This window comes from Orycteropus afer, unplaced genomic scaffold (genome assembly GCF_000298275.1).
Source record: "Orycteropus afer afer isolate SDZICR_OR568_19922 unplaced genomic scaffold, OryAfe1.0 scaffold00048, whole genome shotgun sequence".
Lineage (NCBI taxonomy): Eukaryota > Metazoa > Chordata > Mammalia > Tubulidentata > Orycteropodidae > Orycteropus > Orycteropus afer.
Window position 1 is genome coordinate 1,258,082 of NW_006921635.1, and position 19,608 is coordinate 1,277,689.

The 19,608-nt window shown below is 57.1% G+C and overlaps 1 protein-coding gene across 1 annotated transcript in view; it reads left to right on the top strand.

Moving 5' to 3' along the window:
- The window catches only part of NCOR2 (nuclear receptor corepressor 2), a 138,265-nt gene that overhangs the window by 5,299 nt on the left and 113,358 nt on the right, over positions 1 to 19,608 (top strand). The window contains exons 3-5 of the mRNA XM_007938111.1: positions 219 to 396; positions 4,694 to 4,873; positions 10,313 to 10,426. Coding sequence (XP_007936302.1) covers positions 219 to 396; positions 4,694 to 4,873; positions 10,313 to 10,426 — 472 coding nt within the window. The remainder of the gene's footprint in view (positions 1 to 218; positions 397 to 4,693; positions 4,874 to 10,312; positions 10,427 to 19,608) is intronic.

The following is a 19,608-nucleotide window of genomic DNA, read 5'->3' on the forward strand; positions in this document are numbered from 1 at the left end:
GAGGTCCTGTCTTGGCGTGGCTGTGGCTGTGGATGGAGGGCCTGCCTCGCCGTGGCCGTGGCTGTGGATAGAGGGCCTGTCTTGGCGTGGCTGCAGCTGCAGCTGCGGACAGAGGCTCTTGAGGGTGTGCTCACAGGTGCCCAGCAGGCAGCACTCAGCCGGAGTGGGCCGCAGATCTCTGTTCTCCCCGTCTGATGCTGTGGGCCTTGCTTGCACAGGTCTCAGGAGCTGCACCTGCGACCCGAGGCCCACTCGTACCTGCCTGAGCTGGGCAAGCCAGAGATGGAATTCATTGAGAGCAAGCGCCCACGCCTCGAGCTGCTGCCCGAGCCCCTGGCCCGGCCCTCAGCCCTGCTGGCCGCAGCCCAGCCTGGAGGCCCCGAGGACCTGACCAAGGTGAGGGTTGCCCCCTGCTTGGGAGTTCTGCTGCCAAGAGGGCCAGGTGGGAGGGCAGAGGCTGGCACTGGGGCAAGGACGGGGCAGCCAGAGGTGGGTCCAGGGATGAGGGGTTTGGCCTGGCCCTGGGAAGCCATCCCTGCTCCTGACTGGGGCTCGGGGGTGGTGGAAGCCCGCTGGAGCTCCTCTCGGGGGTCTGCTGGTGGTCTGGGCAGGAGTTTGTCCACGACAGTGGGATGGTGAGCACATGTGCCCCTTCTGAAATCCTTTCCTTGGTGGCCTCCTCTACTTGGCTGGTTGACCCAGGATTTTGTGTTCTGGGAGGGCTCACAGTGCCCCGGGGCTCCTCCTGAATTCAGAGCCGTCAGCCTGGGAGATGTGGAGGTTTCCACCCGTCTTCACACCGCTTTGCTCGTGCTGCCTGGGCCTGGGGCCTGCTTCCTGTGCCGAAAAGGCCAGGCTGAGGGGGGGGCGTCCCAGCTTTGCCTTTCAGGGTCCTCTTTTGTGCCTGTCGCCTGATGGGGCTGAGGGGTGGATTTTGGGTGGAAGCAGGTCTGTGGGGGCAGGCAGCATAGCTCGATGGAGCGGATCACAAGGTGGGGAAAGCAGGGTTGACAGCAGTTCACGTGAACTGAGTTTAGCTGTGTGCCAGGTATAGTGCCGGGCGTGGCCAGTGTCACCCCAGGTACCACCCAGTGGTACCTTCCCTGCCCAGTGGGATTAAAACTGTGGACCCTGCTTTAGAAAGGGGACCCCAGATTGAACAGGCGGGAGGTACCACCCATGTCCGAGCTGGGAGGTGTGGGGGAGAGGTCTGGTCCTGGCAGCAGCTCTGTAGCCCACCTCCTCTGGTCTTCCAGGGTGCTACCCTCTTGCCATATGGCAATGACCCTGTAAGCACCTCTGCCATTGCCCTTCTCTTCTGACCCGTTGAGGGGCTGTGGAGGGCAGGGGGCGCAGGCTCAGCCTCCCGGGGTGCTGTCCTTCAGAAAGCCCTCCTTTGAGTGGGTCTGGGATGGGTGCTGGGAAGGGGATGTGGGGCACACTGGGGCTGCTTCGTCCCTGCCCCTGGCCTGGCTCTCACACGCCCCAGCGTGGCGTCACACCCCAGAGGAACGATGACTTGTCCACTCTGTCCTCAGCGTCCACCCTTCACCACAGCAGTGTGGAGCCCTCAGCTCGCAGGCTCCTCAGACGGGCTCCTGACCCTGTTGCTCCTGTTTGTATCTCTGCCTGGTCTGCTCGTCCCTCCTTGGTGGGGTGCCTTCTCCTTGGTGGGGCGCCCTCTCTCTCTGCCTGGGTATCTGTGTCAGCCTCTGCCTCTCTGTCTCTGTCTCACTGTCTCCCATCAGGGACAGAAGGTAAAAGCTCGTGAATATTTGTACAGTTTCACATGATGTGATGAAACACATGTGAAACCGTTCACTGCAGATCTGTAAGCAAGCACAATGAGCCCGTGCTCACCTCGCTCACTGGGTAACCTGACACTGCCTCCCACTGTCTCTGTCTCTTTCTGTCTCGGCCTCTCTCGGTCACAGTCTCACTCTGTCTCTCTCGGTCTCTTTCTCTTCTTGGACTCTGGCGAGGGAAGCCATGGGCCCAGAGTTGGGGCCTGGCTGGATCGACTGTTCTAATTGCTACAGGCTGTCCAAGAACATTTGGAAAGTTTGAGCAAATTTTGGGCAGGGAGGAAGCTGGGACGTCAAGAGCCTTCAGATGGGTTTTGCATCTGCTGCGTGGAATTCAGCTGGAAGCATGAGACAGGAGTTTGGTAGCTCCGGCCTCTCTGCTCAGCCACGCTGGCTCTGTGGGGTAGGGGGGAAGGCGGCAAGGACCTTGTTGCTGCGGTGTGGCCGCTGCGGCCTGACTGTGTGCTCCGCCTGCTGCTGAGAACTGGCCCTGAGGCCCGGCTTCTCCCCTCCTGCACTCGCTGAACCACTGCCCCATGCGTCTGTGGCCAGGTGGCCTTGGTCATGTCATTGAGCTGTTCTGAGCCTCGGTTTCCTCGTCTGTAAAATGGGAGGAACAATGTTCTTCTCTCCCAGGTAGTTGCTGAAATTACATGAGTTAAGATTCATGAATTACTTAGAGCAGGGGTTGGCAAACTACAGCCACAGGCCAAATCTGGCCCACAGTTTGTTTTTGTAAATAAAGTTTTATTGGAATATGCTCCATTTGTTTATGTCCTGTTTGTGGTTGATTTTGTGCTATAGAGGTAAGGTTGAGTGTTGTTGTTGTTATGTGCTGTCAAGTCGGACCCGACTCACAGCGACCCCTCCTTGGGTTGCCGAGGCAGTATCACTGCAGAAGTAGATTGCCCCATCTTCCTTCTGAGGAGTGGCTGGTGGGTTTGAACTGCCAGCCTTCTGGTTAGCAGTCAAGTGCCTTAGGCACTATGCCACCAGAGCAAAGTTGAGTAGTTGCCTGCAAAACCTAGACTCTTGATCATCTGGTCCTTAGCAGACATTGTTTGCCATGCACTGGGCCTAGGCCCCTAGCTCTTGGCTCTTTTATCCATCAATTGAGAATGAAATAGCCCACCCGTAGGGCAGCGTGGGGACCCGGTGACGGGTTCTGGAAAGCTGAGGACTGGGATAGGCTGAACAGTGAGCGGTAGCTGGCTTAACTTCTAGGGCGTGCCTGGTGAGGGTGCCCCAAGAGAGAGTGGGGGTGCCCATATGGGTACTTTTGTCTTTTCTGTATGCCCTGTGGATTTTGTTGGAGGGTGCCCAGGGGTCCCCCTCTGTCTCAGATGGACATGATGAGACCAGGAGGCAAACCCAGCGTGATCCCCAAACCCTCAGCCCTGGCCAGGCCCTGGTGGGCCCTGTGGGGTTGGGGCAGAGACCCCAGGGGGGAGAGGGTATGTGTAAGATGGTGTGGCCTCCGCTAGTCCTGTGGGGGCCAAGGTGGAGGGGCACTTGGCAGCCCTCAGCTCTGCAGTTGTCCCAGGGAATAATGCAGTCTGTGTCCTGTGGGTGGCAGCTGCCGTGGGGGCAGGGAGGTGGTGGCCTGGCACTCCTCCTGGGGCTGCCTCCACCACCAGCTGCCGGCTTGGCCCCGACTGATGGCACGGAGTCAGGGTTTGGGTTGCGTGCACGCTGCCAGGCCTGGAGGTGTTGGGGCAGGATGGTGACAGCCAGCACTCAGGGAGAGCTTACAGTACGCCAGCTCTGAGCCCGGCGCTTCCACGTTCTTACTCTTCAAACCTCACAGCAACCTGGGAGGTGGGAACCGTGACTATCCCCAGGGTACAGATGAGGAAACTGAGGCAGGGAGCGGGCAGCAGAGCGAGGAGGTGGTGATTGGAAGCCAGGCAGCTGCACTCCAGAAGTGAGCGCTTGGGGCTGAGGGCTGCCCTTTCGCCCTTCTCCACGCAGCAGCTTTGGAAGGAGGCAGTGAGGAAGTGACTTACGGTTCCTTGTTTGTTTCACACAACTTTCTTACACAAAGAGTCACCCTCAGTGAAGGGAAAGTCGGAGACAGACTTGTAAATCGGAAGGAGAAAGTAGAGATGCCTCCCCTCTGCGGCCCTCTGGATAACCACACTACTGTTAGCCTCTGCGCGGCCCTCTCCCAGTTGTCCGGGGTCTGTGTACTGCACGTACTTTGCAGCCAGGTTGTGCTGCTTGTGTTGGCTGTTGTTGGTGCCTCGAGTGGACTCTGACTCACGGTGACGCCGCGTGACTGCAGAACTGCCTCCTGGGGTTGTCTGGGCTGTAACTCTCACACACACAGATCACCAGGTCTGTCCTGTGGAGCCAACACGTGGATTCAAACCGCTAACTTGAGGTTAACCGTCGCACCCCCAGGGCACCATGTCTTGTCTGTCACGTGTCGTACTTTGCTTGTTCGGATTGAACATCATGAAGACATGTTCATGGAGGCCTGCTGAGGGCCAGGCCTTGGGGACAGAGGTCACGGGACCCGGGATCCCGTTCTTGGGGACTTTGTCTGGTGGGGAAGATATCTGTATCTAAGAGAGACGTGCTACAGGAAGAGCGCGCGAGGAAGGTGTCCTCTTGTGAGGGGAGGTTGGGAAACGTTCCCGGAGGAGGAGGTGTTTGGACGGAACGGTGAAGCTGTGAAGGATTCTGACTTCCGAAGAAGGGGCCTGAGGGCTGGGAGGGGGCACCTGGTCGGATGGCCAGCCTGGGCAGAGGCAGGCCCAGTGCACGGCCTCCGGGGTGCTGGGGCCTGAAGTCCGGGCTGGAACCTGCAGGTGTACTTTGTGGGGGCCGCTGGCTGGGGTCCCAGCCCCTGCACTGATGCCACACGTGTCGTCTCTCTGCTGCAGGACCGCAGCCTGACGGGCAAGGTGGAGCCGGTGTCCCCGGCCAGCCCCCCGCACGCGGAGCCTGAGCTGGAGCTCGTCCCTCCTCGGCTCTCCAAGGAGGAGCTCATCCAGAACATGGACCGCGTGGACCGCGAGATCACCATGGTGGAGCAGCAGATCTCCAAGCTGAAGAAGAAACAGGTGGGGCAGCGGGAGGGCTGGGGGAGGGCTCTGAGGCAGCCGGGCGGCAGCCGCGGCCCCGCGCGGCCAAGTCACCCCCGTGGGCGGCCTTCTGCGGCCGGCTCGGTTTCACGCCCTTGGTGTTCATCAGACAAGAGCACCGTATGGGCCAGCCCTGCCCAGTATGTCTGTGAATGGTCTCCAGGCCCCCCGGTAGCCCATGACCTTTGAGATTAGCACTCTCCCCTCTGTGCATGGAGTGAGTCCTGTCAGAAGCCCCGGGTCTGGGAAGTCCAAGCCCCAGGTTTTGAGACACGACCAGACTGCCTTCCTAGGCCACCTTTTCTCCCCAGAGTTGACCCACGTCAGCCTTTGCCTGCCAGTCCCCCTGCCTAAATGCCCTTCCCAGCAGTTCCCACGGCCCCTTCCTTGGAATCATCCAGGTCCCCACTCAAAGGTCCCTGGACCTTTAAACATCTTCCAACCATATTCTTTCCCAGGGGTCTTCAAAGCTAGCCAAATCCCGCTGGCTACCTGTTTTTGTAAATAAAGTTTTATTGGAACACAGCCATGCCCACTCACATCACTGTGGCTACTTGCCCCCTGGCACAGCCCAGGTACCTGCAGAGCTGAAGATGTTCACCCTCTGATCCATTACAGAGAAAGCTCCCAGAGCCCTGCCTGGTCTCACTGCCCTACTTCAGTGGCATCCTCGCCTGCTTCGCTGTGCTGCTTTCTGACGGGTTCATCTTCTCCCCATTAGAGTAGCAAGCAGGGTCCCCTCTCCCTGTTACCTGCGGTGTTCCTAACCCAGTGCCTGGCATGTAGCAGGTACTCATTAAAAATTTCTGTGGGCACGTGCAGGCTTCTGGGGGATGCAGGGTCACGCCTGGCCCTCTCTGCACACGCGTGTGGGCTTGGTGTGGGATCACGGGCCACCCTGGCCGCTGTGGGTGGTGAAGGTTGTTCAAGCTTCCCAGAAAAGGGGCTTCGTGTGGTGTGCTGGGTTGGCAGAATATATGGGGGCTGCGGGATATTGATTGCAAGGGCATCAGCAGGCCATTGATAGCAGCTGAGATTAGGGACAGTCCAGCAGTTGGGCGTGGTCAGTCGAGGCCCCCTGACCCAGATGTGGGCCATTGGTGCACTTCCAAGATGGTGGCCTGGGCCTCAGAGCCAGTGGCTGTGAGCCCTGTGGAGGCCCACAGGGTGTGGGTGCCATCAGCTCCTACAGAACGGGCTTTGGGGCTAGGCAGGCGCTACAGGTCACATGCTCACGTTTGTGACCAGGGCCAGCAGTCAGTAGTGGCTCAGAGCAGCCCTCCATGAAGCAGTTTTTTTTTTTTTTTTTTTCATTTTCAATTCTATTTTGGCAATTTTTTTTAAAGTATAGTTATATAAAACTAGCTGTTTTTAAGCAAACAGTTCAGTGGCATTTAGTGCACTTAGTGCATGTTGCAAGCTTCACCTCTGTCTAGTTGTATAACATTCTCATTACCCTAAAAGGAAACCCCATACCCACTAAGCAGTTACAGCCTCCCTGCCCCCCCCCCCAAGTCCCTGGCAACCGCTAATCTGCTTTCTGTCTCTCTGGATGTGGCATAGACATGGGATCATGCACACGCCGTCTCTTCTGACCGAGTTCTTTGACCTGGTGTCTTGTTGGTGAGGTTCACCTGGTGGTGGCCCTGTCGGCACTTCATTCCCTTGATGGCTGCATAAGGACCATGGTGCGGGCAGACCACCTTTGGTTCATCCGCTCCGCAGGCAGCGGACACTTGGGTTGGTTCTCCCCTTTGGCTGCTGTGCTGGTGCTGCTAGGAATGCCTGTGTCCAGTCTGTGGGTCTGCGCTAGGAGTGGAATGGCTGGGTTGTACGGTAGCTCTGTGCTGGACTGTGGGAGGACCTACCAGACTGTCTCCCACAGCTCAGGCGTCGTTCACGGTCCCCCTGGCCGTGTGCGACTCCAGGTCTCCACATCCACGCCAGCACTGGTTGTTTCCGGTCTTCTTGATCGTAGTCTTCCCAGTGGGTGTGAAGTGGTATCTCGTTGGGGTTTGACTTGGATCAGATACCAGTATTTTATCCAGCCCCAGCTGTGGGCCAGGAGTTTTTCTGCATTATCTCCTTTTTTTTTTTTTAGTACTAATATTTTATTGTGCTTTTGATGAAGGTTTATACAGCAGTTTAGGGGCCCATTCCCCAGTTTCTCCACAAGTTGTTCAGTGACCTTGGTTATGTTCTGACGATGCGTGAACTTTCTCCTTATTTGCATTCTGGTGGTTGGTTTCCATTATTAACCTAGCTTCCCTGCCCCTTACCTCTCCTCTGGGTTTTCCAGTCATTCTTGATCATGCAGGTGATCTTTTCTAGGAGCACAGGACTTACGGATGATAAGTTCATTATTTCCTTTTTTAAAAAATTTTTATTGTGATTTGGGTGAAAGTTTTACAGAGTAAATTCATTTTCCACACAGAGCAAATTCATTTTCCACACAGCAGTTCATACACATTTTGTTTCATGACATTGACTGCCATTCCCCACAGTGTAACAGCTCTCTCCCTACTTCTTCCGTGTAGTTACCTCTTCCCTGTGTCTTTCTTTCCTGTGCATTCCTGCCCCCTGACCTATCTCCCTGTGCAAACACTGCCCTTCTGTTCTCATGATTGATCCTTCTAAGGAGGGTGTCTGCCTGGTTTAAATGGTCACCCTATATGCCTGTCTTTTGTTTGACTGAGTGCCATAGGAGTGGGTTCAATTCCAGACCTGAGGGTAATTTGGGGCCATGGTCTCAGGGGTTCCACCAGGCTCTATATCAGACCAGTAAACCTGGTCTTTTATTTTATGAATTTGAGTTTAGTTCCACCTTGTTCTCCCACTCTATCTGGGGTCTTCTGCACCGATTCCTTTCTAAGTGGTTGACAGTGGTAGCTGGGTACCATCTAGTTCTTCTGGTCTCAGGGTCAGATAGGCTGAGGTTCTCATGATCCACTAGTACCTTGGACTAATTGTTTCCATGTGTCTTTGGTTTTCTTCATTCTTCTTTGCTCTGGACAAGGAGAGACCCATCATTGCATTTAGATGGCTGCTTGCAAGCTTTTAAGACCCCAGTCGCTACTCACCACAGTAGGATGTAGAACAATGGTTTTGTGTAGTATGTTATGCCAATTGAGCTTGACGTCCCTCATGACCATGGTCCCCAACCCACAGGTCCAACAACTGGCTCCATCAGGGTGGTTGACTGTGGCCAAGAAATTATCATAACTTTGTTCTCTGTTCTGTTTATACGGACTTTCTTAAAACGTGTACAAATATGTATGTGGAAATGTCATCTGCCAGCCTTATATATGGTCATGGGTATATTCCCTTTGCCTAGATGTACTTGCTCACTCGGTCTGTCTACCCGTCTATTTACCTGTAGATGGATTAACAGTTTATTCTTTCTTGAGCCTGTGTGTTATTCGACTACAAGGTGACCTCAGGTTAATTTTGGTTCGAGGTTTGAAGAGTCCTCTGGTTTCAACCCATCCAGTAGGTCTTGTTTTTTTTTCCAAGGTCCTGTTCCCCATTTTTCTTCCGTTCTGTCAGGATCCATCCATAGTAGCCCTGGCCCTGATGGTCAGGAGGGTAGCCAGGCACCATGTACTTCTTGTGGTCTTAGGGTCAGGGGAGATGAGGCCTTGCGTTACCTTCTTCACGCCTCAGAGCAGCCATAAGTGATGGGTATTATGACTTCCTGGGTCTCAGAGGAAGACACTGAGGCTCAGAGACGGCTAGTGACTTGCCTGTGGCTGCACAGCTAGTGAGTTGTGCCTTGAATGAGGACGCTGGATGGTGCAGGTAGTTCGTGATTGGCTGCTAAATTAAATACTGGCACCGGCTTAGCCGCTTTGCAGAAGGCAGGCCCGGTGCTCTGATCCCGTAAGGACTGCAGCCAAGCACACCCCGTGGAGCGGTTCTCCTAGGCCACACGACTCGCTGTGTGTCGGAATCAACCTGGTGGCAATGGTTTTGCTCTATTTTCTTTAATACAGAGCTTCACCTTGCTGTCTTAGCTCAGTATGTGTCCTGTGTGTGTTTTCCTCTGAGGCTGGAGTGTTGGGAATTCCTTGCTGCACGCCCTTGCTGGCTGCCTGCTTCTACTGTCTGCCTTTGTTTACTATGCACTTTTGGGAGCTGGTAGAATTTTGCCAAGATGCCTTGGTGGTGCTCCAGTTAAACACTTGGCTGCCAACCGAAAGGTTGGCAGTTCAAACCCACCTAGTGGCTCCATGGAAGAAATACCTGGCAATCCACTTCCATAAAGATTCACAGCCCAGGAAACCCTGTGGGTGGGCACTTCTCCATCATACAGAGTTGCTATGGGAATCGCTATTTGATGGTGTTTGGCGAAGTGCTGACTGTCCTTCCAGAAGCTGCCATCAGGGGTCTCTGGAGGCCTGTGGTAGCTCACTGAAGCGGCCAGGCTTTCCCTAGACCTGGGCGACAGGGTTGGCTCTAAAGCCAGCCAGGCCTCTGCATTTTCTGGCTCCTTCTGCATTGCCCTCCTTTTGGCATCTTTGTAAGTTCCTGACGGTCTGCTCCTGCGGGTCCCAGCCTCATTTGCCGTGCCCTGTCAGGCTGCAGATGTAGACATTCATTTGCCTCCTGTGTGACCTTGGGCCATGGTCTTAGCCTCTCTGGTCTTTAGTTTCTCTTTGGGGAAAAACATCTGGTGCCACCGACAATTGTGCTTTCCAAGTGTCTGGAGGAAGAGGGCTCAGTGTGAAGGGCACAGGGTGGACAGTGAGGAGATGGTAAGGATGAGCTGGCGACCGGGCACTTGCTGTGTGCTGGGCACTGAGCGCTCTGTGTGCTCTGGCAGGTGGGGGCGGGATTTGCCCCCATTTTCCAGACGAGGAAAGCGAGGCTCACGTAAGTCCCGCAACTTCCTGTAGGTGAAGTAGGGTTCTAACCTGGATAGTTTGGGCCCTGAGTCCGCACTGGCTGTCCTGACAACGATGCCCGTGGTAGTAATAGTGGCTGACTCTTGGTGGATTCTGTGCTCCTGGCCCGAGTTAACTCATTTGACCCCTCCCGGCACCATGTGAAGGTGGAGGGGAGGCGTGATGCTTGGTCCCGTTTCACAGAGGGGAGAAGTGAGGCACGGAGAGGTTCAGCTGCTTGCTTACCCTCGCCCAGCTGGAAAGGCACAGAGGTGGGATTTGAACCTAGGAAGGGTAGCGTCAGAGCCTCGAGGCTGGAGTCAGCCCCTGGGCTGGGCCCTTCCACGAGGGAGCGGGGGCCTGCTCCAGGGCACGGAGTCCCCAGGGCTGACTCAGAGGAAATGGTTAGTAGCCTGACTTCCTGTGCGTGGCCACCAGGCTGGGCTGCAAGGGGGCCGCCTGCTGCGGCTGGGAACCTGCGTCTCCTTCCGCCCGCCGCTGCCGCCTCACTGCTCACACTCTCTGCTTCCCACAGCAACAGCTGGAGGAGGAGGCCGCCAAGCCGCCCGAGCCCGAGAAGCCCGTGTCGCCGCCGCCCATCGAGTCGAAACATCGCAGCCTGGTGCAGATCATCTACGACGAGAACCGGGTACGCCCGCCCGCTGAGTGCACCCCCCTCCCCCCGCCCCGTGGCAGCCACCTTCTGCCGCGTCCCTGCTCTCACCGCCAGGAGGGGGCAGATGCCGCCTCAGGGCCCGGGCTTCCCTCTGGGCTTCAGTGTTCCCATCTGCAAAATGGAACCTCAGTGATGCTCCTGTCCCCAGGCCGGTTTGTGAGTGGGTGGTCTGAGTGAGTGGTGTGGCCGCTGGGCACGGTTCTGCTCGGTGGGGACCGGTGTGGGCAGAGCTCTGGCCTGTGGGGTGCAGCGGGTTCTAGGAGAGCATCAGGGGCTAGTTCATGAGCTTGGGGGGGTGTCCTGTAATACAGAAGGTGTTAGTATCATCCTCATCATCAGGGATGCTAGTGAGCTGTTCCTCCCTGCCAGGTGGTGGCCCGGGTCCCTCACACACAGTTCCTAGGAGGGGGAGGTAGGGTGGCTGTCTCCATTTGACACATGAAAACATACTGAAACGGAGGCCACAGAGGTTAAGCTACTTGCCCAGAGTTGCACAGCTTAGAAGGGCTAGACCTGGGATTTGAACTGGTGGCTGTCAGACTCTAGGGCCTGGTTCTTTACCAGAAGGGCCCTTTGAATGGTTGGAACACAGAGTCTGGAGCAGGCTGGGGGTCCCAGGAAGACCCTGGGAGGGGTAGCTGCTGGGGGGCTGGAGAGGGCTTGCTGCTGGGGCGGAACTTGGGCTGCTCTGAGTTGGAATCCAGTATCTGGCGGGGTCGTGAGCTCCAGCCTCCCAGTTAGGCTGCCGTGAGCTTGTGTCCATGATCTCAAGTCCATTTTTGCACGTGTGCTCGAGGTCTGTGGGTGCTGAGCCCCCTTCCGTATTTCACGGATGGGGAAACCGAGGCTGAGAGCGTGTCTCAGTGACACAGTGACGTGTGATGGATGGGGCACCTCCCCTCCCTGCCTCGACTCTTCGGATCCCTCCCCTGCCTGGGGTGCCTGGGCCCCTTCCTGCTGTCTCTGCCTTGGACTCTGCCCCGGTCAGCCCAGTGCCAGGGTTGGATGGCGAGGTGCATCTGGTGTCTGTGGGAGGGACTCCAGGAGGAGGACTGCTGGGCCAGCTTCCCCAGCTCTAGAAGCAGCACCGTGACGCGGGCTGAGCCTGAGAGTGGGCAGCCAGGAGCGTCTGTGCTGGGCCTTGCAGGGTGGGGCAGCAAGACTCGGCACCCCTCCCCACCCCAGTACCAGTAATAGCAGTGGAAGGGTAGGAGACGCCCCGTGCTCCCCAGCCTGCCAGCCTGGAAGGCTCTAGGGCTAGGTGTCCCCAGTTCCACCTGTCACTCTCTGGCTCTGTGACCTTGAACAGTTCACTTCCCCGTGGACTGATGGTAGTGATAGCACCTACCTCGTGTGGTTGGTGGGTTAGGCGTTCATAGCACGGTGCCTGGCACCGGACAAGCCTTGTTTCTGCTGCTGCTGCTCCATCAAGGCTGTTGGGTTCTCATTGCCTGTGGTTTGTGGGAGTTCATGTAACCCTCACCAGACCTGCATGGAATAGGTAGCATTGTTTTCTCCATTTTACTCATGAAGAGACTGAGGCCCAGAGAGGGTGAGTGATCTGCCAGAGATTGCACAGCAAGTGAGCACTGAGGCTGGCACTCAGAGCCAAGATTGAGCTGTTCCAGGAGCCTTTGGTGGAGGGGAGAGGGACAGCCTTCCTGAGAGTCCACCCGAGTCGTCGCCTCTGTCTGTCCGTCCTCCCAGCTGTAGAGGCCGTGGCCTGGAGCTGTGCTCAGTTTGTCACTGTAGTTACCTGTCTCTCACTGTAGGCTCAGTCTGTCGGTGTCAGGAGGCTGACCGCTGGCTGGGCTCCCAGTGCCCCCAGCCAAGTAGACTCAAAACCATGGGTCTTTGGCATCCCTTGTGGGAAGCTTGTTCTACCTGCCCCCCCAGCTATTGGCCCCCATTTCCTTGGGGTTCCTCTGAACCGTAGCATGAGGGTCCCCGTCTCCACCACTAAGTGTGCCCAGGACGCTGGGGCTGCAGGTCTGCGGCTCCTAATGCTGGTTAAGATCCTCCTCGTGGGTCTCACCTGGGTAGTCTCCTGCAAGTGTGGCCGCCGTGCCCATCAGGCCACAGGTTCTGGGCAGCTTCTGGGTGAGTGAGGCACTGGGGGCTGGGGTTCCCGTCCAGCCTGTGCCCTGATGAGCTGCGGTGTTTAGAGCCAGTCCCTTAAGTGCTCTGGGCCCCTGGCCGCCTGATTGAGGTTGTGGGGTTGACGTGGCTGAGGTGTGGCTCCAGGGGTTTGTAAATGGTGCGACTCTCGGCTCTGATTGGCTGAGGTTAAAGAGCAGTTGCTGGAGCCTCATCATGGAAGGGTGCTGCTAGCTTGCGTCAGGTGTGGGAGGGCCAGGTGGTCAAGTGAAGTTGTCCAGAGGCACTGCCTTCCTCCTCTCTGGTTTCTTGGTGCCGCTGTCATTCACAGGTCCTGGAGAAATGGACAGGCAGCACCTGTCTCATCTGCCCACTGGACTCCTGGGGCAGAGAGGAAGCTGCTTGGGCCAGTCGTGTTGGCAGCAGTCCCAGAGTTGACCCTCATTGGCTGGCTGGACTCGCAGGCCCATTTCTGAGCCAGTACTCAGGCCGGGGGGGATTGACTACACTGCTAGGTCAGCCTCACCTCATTCTTTACCCTGGGGACTGAGACTAGAGGAGGGGCTTCTCCCTGGGGGAGATCAGAGGTAGTCCTTCTCCCTGACTGGCCCCCTCAACCTGGGCCTTTACGCCCGTTACGCTGAGTTCCTCCTACCATTCCCCTGATGTTTGTGCCAATATTGACTCCACTCACTCCTGCAGCCTAGCCTCATAGCTAGCTCGTGGTGGAGCTGGGACTTGAACCTGGTTCCTAGGGGTCTAAAGAGCAGATAAACCAAAAACCAAACACGCTGCCATTGAGTTGATTCCGACTCATAGCGACCCTTTGGGTTTCCGAGGCGGTAAATTTTTACAGAAGTAGATGGCCCAGTCTTCCTTCGGCAGAGTGGCTGGTGGGTTTGAACCGCCAACCTTCTGGTTAGCAGTAGATGCCTTAGACACTGCTCTTCCAGAGCTTCTGAAACAGCAGATACTAAAAAAAAAAAAAAAAAAAAAACTCACTGCTGACAAGTCGAGTCGAGTTGTATCCGACTCACAGCAACCCCTCCTTGGGTTTCCGAGGTGGTATCACTATGGAAGTAGATTACCCAGCCTTCCTTCCAAGGAGTGGCTGGTGGGTTGAACCACCAGCCTTCTGGTCAGCAGTCAGATGCCTTAGGCAGTGCACCACCAGAGCTCCTGAAGAGCAGATGTTGTTGTTGTTGTTGTTATTTGCCATCGAGTTGGCCCCGACTCATAGCGACCCCTCCTTGGGTTTCTGAGGCAGTATCACTACGGAAGTAGGAATACCCAACCTTCCTTCCAAGGAGTGGCTGGTGGGTTTGAACCACCAGCCGTCTGGTTAGCAGTCAAGTGCCTTAGGCACTATGCTACCAGAGCTCCTGAAGAGCAGATAGTGCCTGGTAAACTGAGGTCTGCTGGGGGTCCTGTTGTTGGTTCATCCGCTTGCCCACCCCCGGCCCACAGTGTGCTCTGGCCCCGGGGCCTTTGCACTGCTTTGCTCTGCCTTTCCCAGCATGCACAGCCCCCTCTGCCACCCATGGGGCTTTGCTCAAGTACCCCTGTGCAGCGAGGCCTGACTGAGTGGCCAACCCTGGAACGCCACCACCCCTGCCCTCTGCTGACTATTCTTAGCACCGTGCCCCCAGGAGATGACACGTGGCCCTCATTTATTCTGTTGATTGAGTGGGGACCACCTGAGCCCAGGGCTTCTCTCACTCATATTCCTGGCTGTGCCCCAGCACCTAAACCCCTGCCTGGCACAGAGTTGGTGCTCATTAAATATTTGTTGAATGACCGAGTGTGTGGTTTTTGGGACATGGAGACTGGCCTCCTGGTGGGGCTGGGGGTTAGCAGGGCCCCTCTGCCAGGGCTGAGCCTCTGAGGTTGGGAGGCCGGGTGGGCAGGACTCCCTCCTGCCCCTTGAGGGATCAACAGGGTTACATTTTAAACCCCGGCCTTCCCTCTGCGTCCTCTGTGGGGCGGATTCCCAGGCTCTGACTCTAAGCCCCTGAGTTCTGTGCTGGCCGACCAGCTCCCTGCCAGGCACAGCCAGCCTGGGTCTTCTGTGCGGGGCTGTAGAGCATCGAGGCTGGGCGTGTGAGCGTCACGTCACGTCTTCCGTGCGGGGCTGTGGGGCGTGTCGAGGCACCTCGTGTGTGCGGTCAGATCTTCCATGCGGTGCTGTGGGGCATGTCCGGGGCAGCTGAGTGGCTCTGCCAGCTGCCCAGGTGTGCCCGTGTGGACAAGGCAGCAGTGGGCGTGGTAGGGGAGGCATCCCACAGGGCTCAGGGCCCAGGCAGATCATGAGAGGGATGCACCAGTCTCCTTTGACCTCCTAGGGGGGTGGGGCTTGGCAGCTCTGGAGGCTCCTCCCCCTTTGAATTTGGGTCAGGCTGACACCAAGGGCACAATAGGGAGTGTGTCCACGTGAAGGCCCAGCTGTGAGGTGTAGATCGTAGTTATGGGAGTCATCTGGGTCCTGGGAGTCAGTGAGGATGGGGCAGTCAAGGGAAGCTTCCTGGAGGAGGTGAGACTCCAGCTCAGTCTGCACCATGGGTACCACTGGAGGAAGGAGAGGTGCATTTCTAGTGGCGACGTCTGGGGCCTGTTTGGAAGGCTCAGTGAAATCAGAGGCCACTCGTTGCTGAGTGATAAGGAGGCCAGTGAAATAAGACCCCAGCCCTTGTCATGGATTTAAACATCTTAGCAGTGATGTTTCTAGCGGCGTAGGGTGAGGGTGAGTCGCACTGTCTCCGATACCTGCAGACCCCAAGGAATGGGCGCACATGTTGTGGTCCAGGCGCCCTGGAAGCCTGTGGGGGGGGCGCGTCAGCACTCCCTGCATTGGGATTAGGGTTTGCAGGAGGCAGCATAAGCCTCACCCTGAGCCCCGACATCTCAAGTGTTGGGCTGGAGTCACGGCTCCTGGGGTCCAGGGCTTCTCCAGGCTGCACCCACACACAGTAGATCTGAGACACAAACCCCGAAGCCTGCTCCACCCCTTGTCTTACTAATCACACGCTGTGAGAGCTTCTGGACCCCCCCATTGGGCCCAGGGGACAGATGAGGACCTGACCCTTAGAGGTGGCCTACTTCCCAGAAGGGCTGGGCAGCCGGTGGAAGGCTGTGGACATGGTGTGGAAGCGGTGCTGGGCCCTTGGGGCTCCCTAGGGGGGTGTTGCCCCCTCTCTGCAGATAAGAAGAGTGAGCCTGGGCTCGGCCAGGGTGGGCTGCAGAAGAGCTGGATCGGCGCCTCTGAGGTCAGGTGCAGGCCAGGGGGTGGTCCGAGTGTGAGGGTCTGTGCCTTCTACAAGGGCAACGCCAGGATCTGTGACTGTGTGTGCTTGTGGGTGGCTGTGTGCATGCATGCATGTGTGTGTACCTGTGGATGGCTGTGTGTGCATGTGTGTGGGTTTGTACCTGTGGATGGCTGTGTGTATATGCGTGTGTGAGTGTGTGCCTGTGGATGGCTTGTGCATGTGTGTGTGCCTGTGGATGGTTGTGTGTGTGTACCTGTGGATGGCTGTGTGTGCATGCGTGTGTGAGTGTGTGCCTGTGGATGGCTGTGTGTGTGGGTGGGTGTGGGTGTCTGGATGGCTGTGTGGGCGTGCATGTATCAGTGTGTGTGCCTGGGGATGGCTGTGTGTGCGTGCGTGTGTGATTGTGTGTACCTGGGGGTGGCTGTGTGGTGTACCTGTGGATGGCTGTGTCTGCGTACATGTGTGTGTGTGTACCTGTGGATGGCTTGTTGCATGCATGTGTGAGTGTGTGTGCTTGGGGATGCCTGTGTGCATGTGTGTGTGTGCCTGGGGGATAGCTGTGTGTGCGTGCCTGGGGATGACTGTGTGGGTGTGCATGTGTGGGTGTGTGTGCCTGTGGATGGCTGTGTGCATGTGGGTATGTGTACCGTAGGTGGATGGCTGTGTGTGTACCCGTGGATGGCTGTGTTGCATGTGTGTGTGCTTTGTGAATGGCTGTGTGTGCATGTGTGTACCTGTGGATGGCTATGTGTGTGTGCTTGATGGCTGCGTGGGTGTGCACGTGGGTGTGTGCCTGTGGATGGCTGTGTGTGTGTGTGTGCGTGTGTGTGTACCTGTGGATGGCTTTGTGCATGTCAGCACATCAGCACATGCATGTGTGGGTACCATTGGATGGCTATGTGCATGCGTGTGTGATTTTGTGCATGGTAAATGAGTCTGCATTTATTTACACATCCGTGCATGGGTACATGGGTATGATGGTCATGTGAACGTGTGAGCTGGCATGTGTGGGCACATGTGTTTATACCAGCCTTTATGTGGGCACACACGCATGACGTGTACATGTAGGTGTGTGGATGTGAGCTGTCGGGCATGTGTATGGTTACCTGTATTTGTACATCTACATATGCCTGTGTTCTTCTGGGTGTGTTGCATGTGCATATGTGTGTGTGTAGTAGATGAGAGTCAGTATGTGGGGCACGTGTATGTTTACCTGCATCTGTACGTGTGCTTGTGTTCCTGTGGGTACTTGTGGGTGGGTGGCATATAGACGTGTGTGGGCATACATGTGTGTGCAGTGGATGTGAGCTGGCATGGGGGGGCGTGTGTATGGACGTGTGTGTCCACAGATCTCGGTGTACGTAAGTGGTCCATGCAGGCGACTCAGGCCTTTTTCACCCTGGGCCGAGTCCCCCGAGCTCTCTGGCCCTCTGAGGCTGGGCTGCACAGGCCCTGGCCTTCCCCATAGGAACGCCATCTCTCGAGAGAGACCCCATGTGAGCCCGGCTTGCCCAAGCAGGCCCTGTTGCCTTGAGCCACCGGCACGTGTCCTGCTCCCCACTCCCACCCGCTGGGTCTCCAGGCTGGTCCTCTGGGAGCTGACCTGGGTAGCTCCTGCTCCTTGCTCCCTCACATGACTGGTGGCTCTTCTATGGAACCGGTCCTCCGACTTCACCTGTGCCCTGATGCTTAGAGACTGTGGCCCCCTGTGGCTGGGCACAGTGGGGGCTTGTCTCTTCCTCCTTCCCGGGTGGGTGCTGGGTCCCCTTGATCTCTGACCCTGCTGCCAGCACCTGGAGCCCTCCTGGCCCACCACAGAGAGGTCTGGCGGGGAGGCGGGGGCATGGCAATTCAGCCTGCCGGGTTCCAGCCCTTCCCGGCCACTTGAGAGGCACACTAAGGGCCGGTTGCATAACCCACGCCTCAGCTTCCTCATCTCTCAGTGGGCTGATGACAGAACCTTCTGTGTGGGGTCCTTGTAAGGTCAAGTACAGGAGCACTCAGCGCTCTCTAGGGCAGGGTGTGGCGTGCTGGGTCAGCCGCGGTGAGCCGTGGTCTGGCATTGTCCATAGCCAGCCCTTCCACGGCACTGACCAGCCACTGGCTCTAAACTGTTGCACGTTTCTGTTCCTTTAATTCTCCTAACAGCATGTGGGGTGGTGCAGTTATTATCCCCATTTTACAGATGAGGAGACTGAGGGTCAGGGAGGTGAAGAGACTTGCCTGCGACTACCCTGCCAGTCAGTGGGTTTGAACCCAGGCCTCAGGCCTCAGAGCCCAGACTCTCGACCACTGTGCTATATGGACCCTCAATATCATGACGTCTTTAGACTGTTTCATAACAGGGTTCTCCTGGATAAATTGTGGGTGTGTCACCTTTTGGAGTCATGTTTTAAAAGGCCTCAGGGGAGTCTGAGGCTTCTAAGGGGAGCCAGAGGAAGGCCCCTTAGGGAGCAGAGAGGCTCTTGGGGCAGTTTATGGATGGAGAGCTGGCTGTGAGGAGCTGGAAGGTTCTGTCCCCACTCCCTTCACAGGGGCTGCAGGAAGCCCCCTTTCTGGGGACCCGTGTTCCTGAGATGTGGAGGATGTTGATGAAGATGGGACTCCCTGTCGTTCATCTGACAGACTTCCTGAACCGGCCTTGGCTGGGAGGAGCTCAGCCAGGAGGAAAATGCCTGTGACACGGTGGCGTCAGGTGGCCCAGCTGCTGTTGTCCCCACCATCCTTTCATCTAGAGGGGCAGCTTCTCGGGGGTCAGAGCCTCGTGATGAACACACAGCAAACTGTTGTTCATCCCTCAAAACCCAGCTTCCGTAACCCTTCTGTTAGCTCTCTGGAGAGTGAGCGGTGCCCCGCTTGGGTCTCCACCATGTTCCACATGGTCCTTTCTCTGCCTGGGCAGACGGCTCTGCCCTGACTGCTCCTGACCACGCACCCACTAGACTGAGCTGAATGCCGGTGGGACCAAGTTTCATTCATTCCACCCTCTCCCAGGTGCCCAGTGCAGAATGGGTGCTCGGGAAACAATGGGGGAGCCACTCCGCCCCCACCCTACCCATGTCCAGTCCTTTGCTTGGCCTGGCTTGGGCATTCTCCCATCTTCAGGACCCCACGACTGATACTACCCTGCTTCAAGGGTGCGGTGGGCGGAGGTGGTCCGGGGTGACTCTCTGGGGTGACCTGCCCTTGCTACCCCCGTCCCGAGCCCAGGGACTGCCCTGGAGGCAACCTGGCCCTTGACTTTCTACCTTCTTAGAGCCTGGAGATGGAAGGGCTTCTCCCTCACATCACCACTCTGTGCCTCAGTTTCCTCATCTGTAAAACGGGCACACTACTTGTTTCGGCCTTGCATGGAGCTTATGTGACCTTACATTTGGTGAGCCAGGCTGTGTGCCCCTCGCCCAGTCAAATGGCCACCGTCATAGTAATGATAACAGCGGTAACTTCCCCGACTGGGGGCCCCAGCCCCACTCTGAGGCTGCTGGCCTCCGGGTTTGGGCTCTGCACAGGGGCCGAGAGCATGGCTTCTGGTCTTAGGTGGGCTGGGCCCTGGGCTCTAGGCAGAGCTCGTTCTAGGTGCCAGCTTGAGCTCACCGACATACCTCCTCTGTCGCCAGGGGCTGGGCTTGGGGGAGTGAGGCTGGTCCCTGCACCCCGTGAGGCACCCTGACTCTGGAGTTGGGGACCGCTGGGGTATGGTATCGATTTGACATGCTGGACCTACCCTCCCGGCCCCCGTCACAAGCCAGCAGGCCTTGGGTCCAGCAAGGCAGTGATGTCACCACCCAGGGCCTG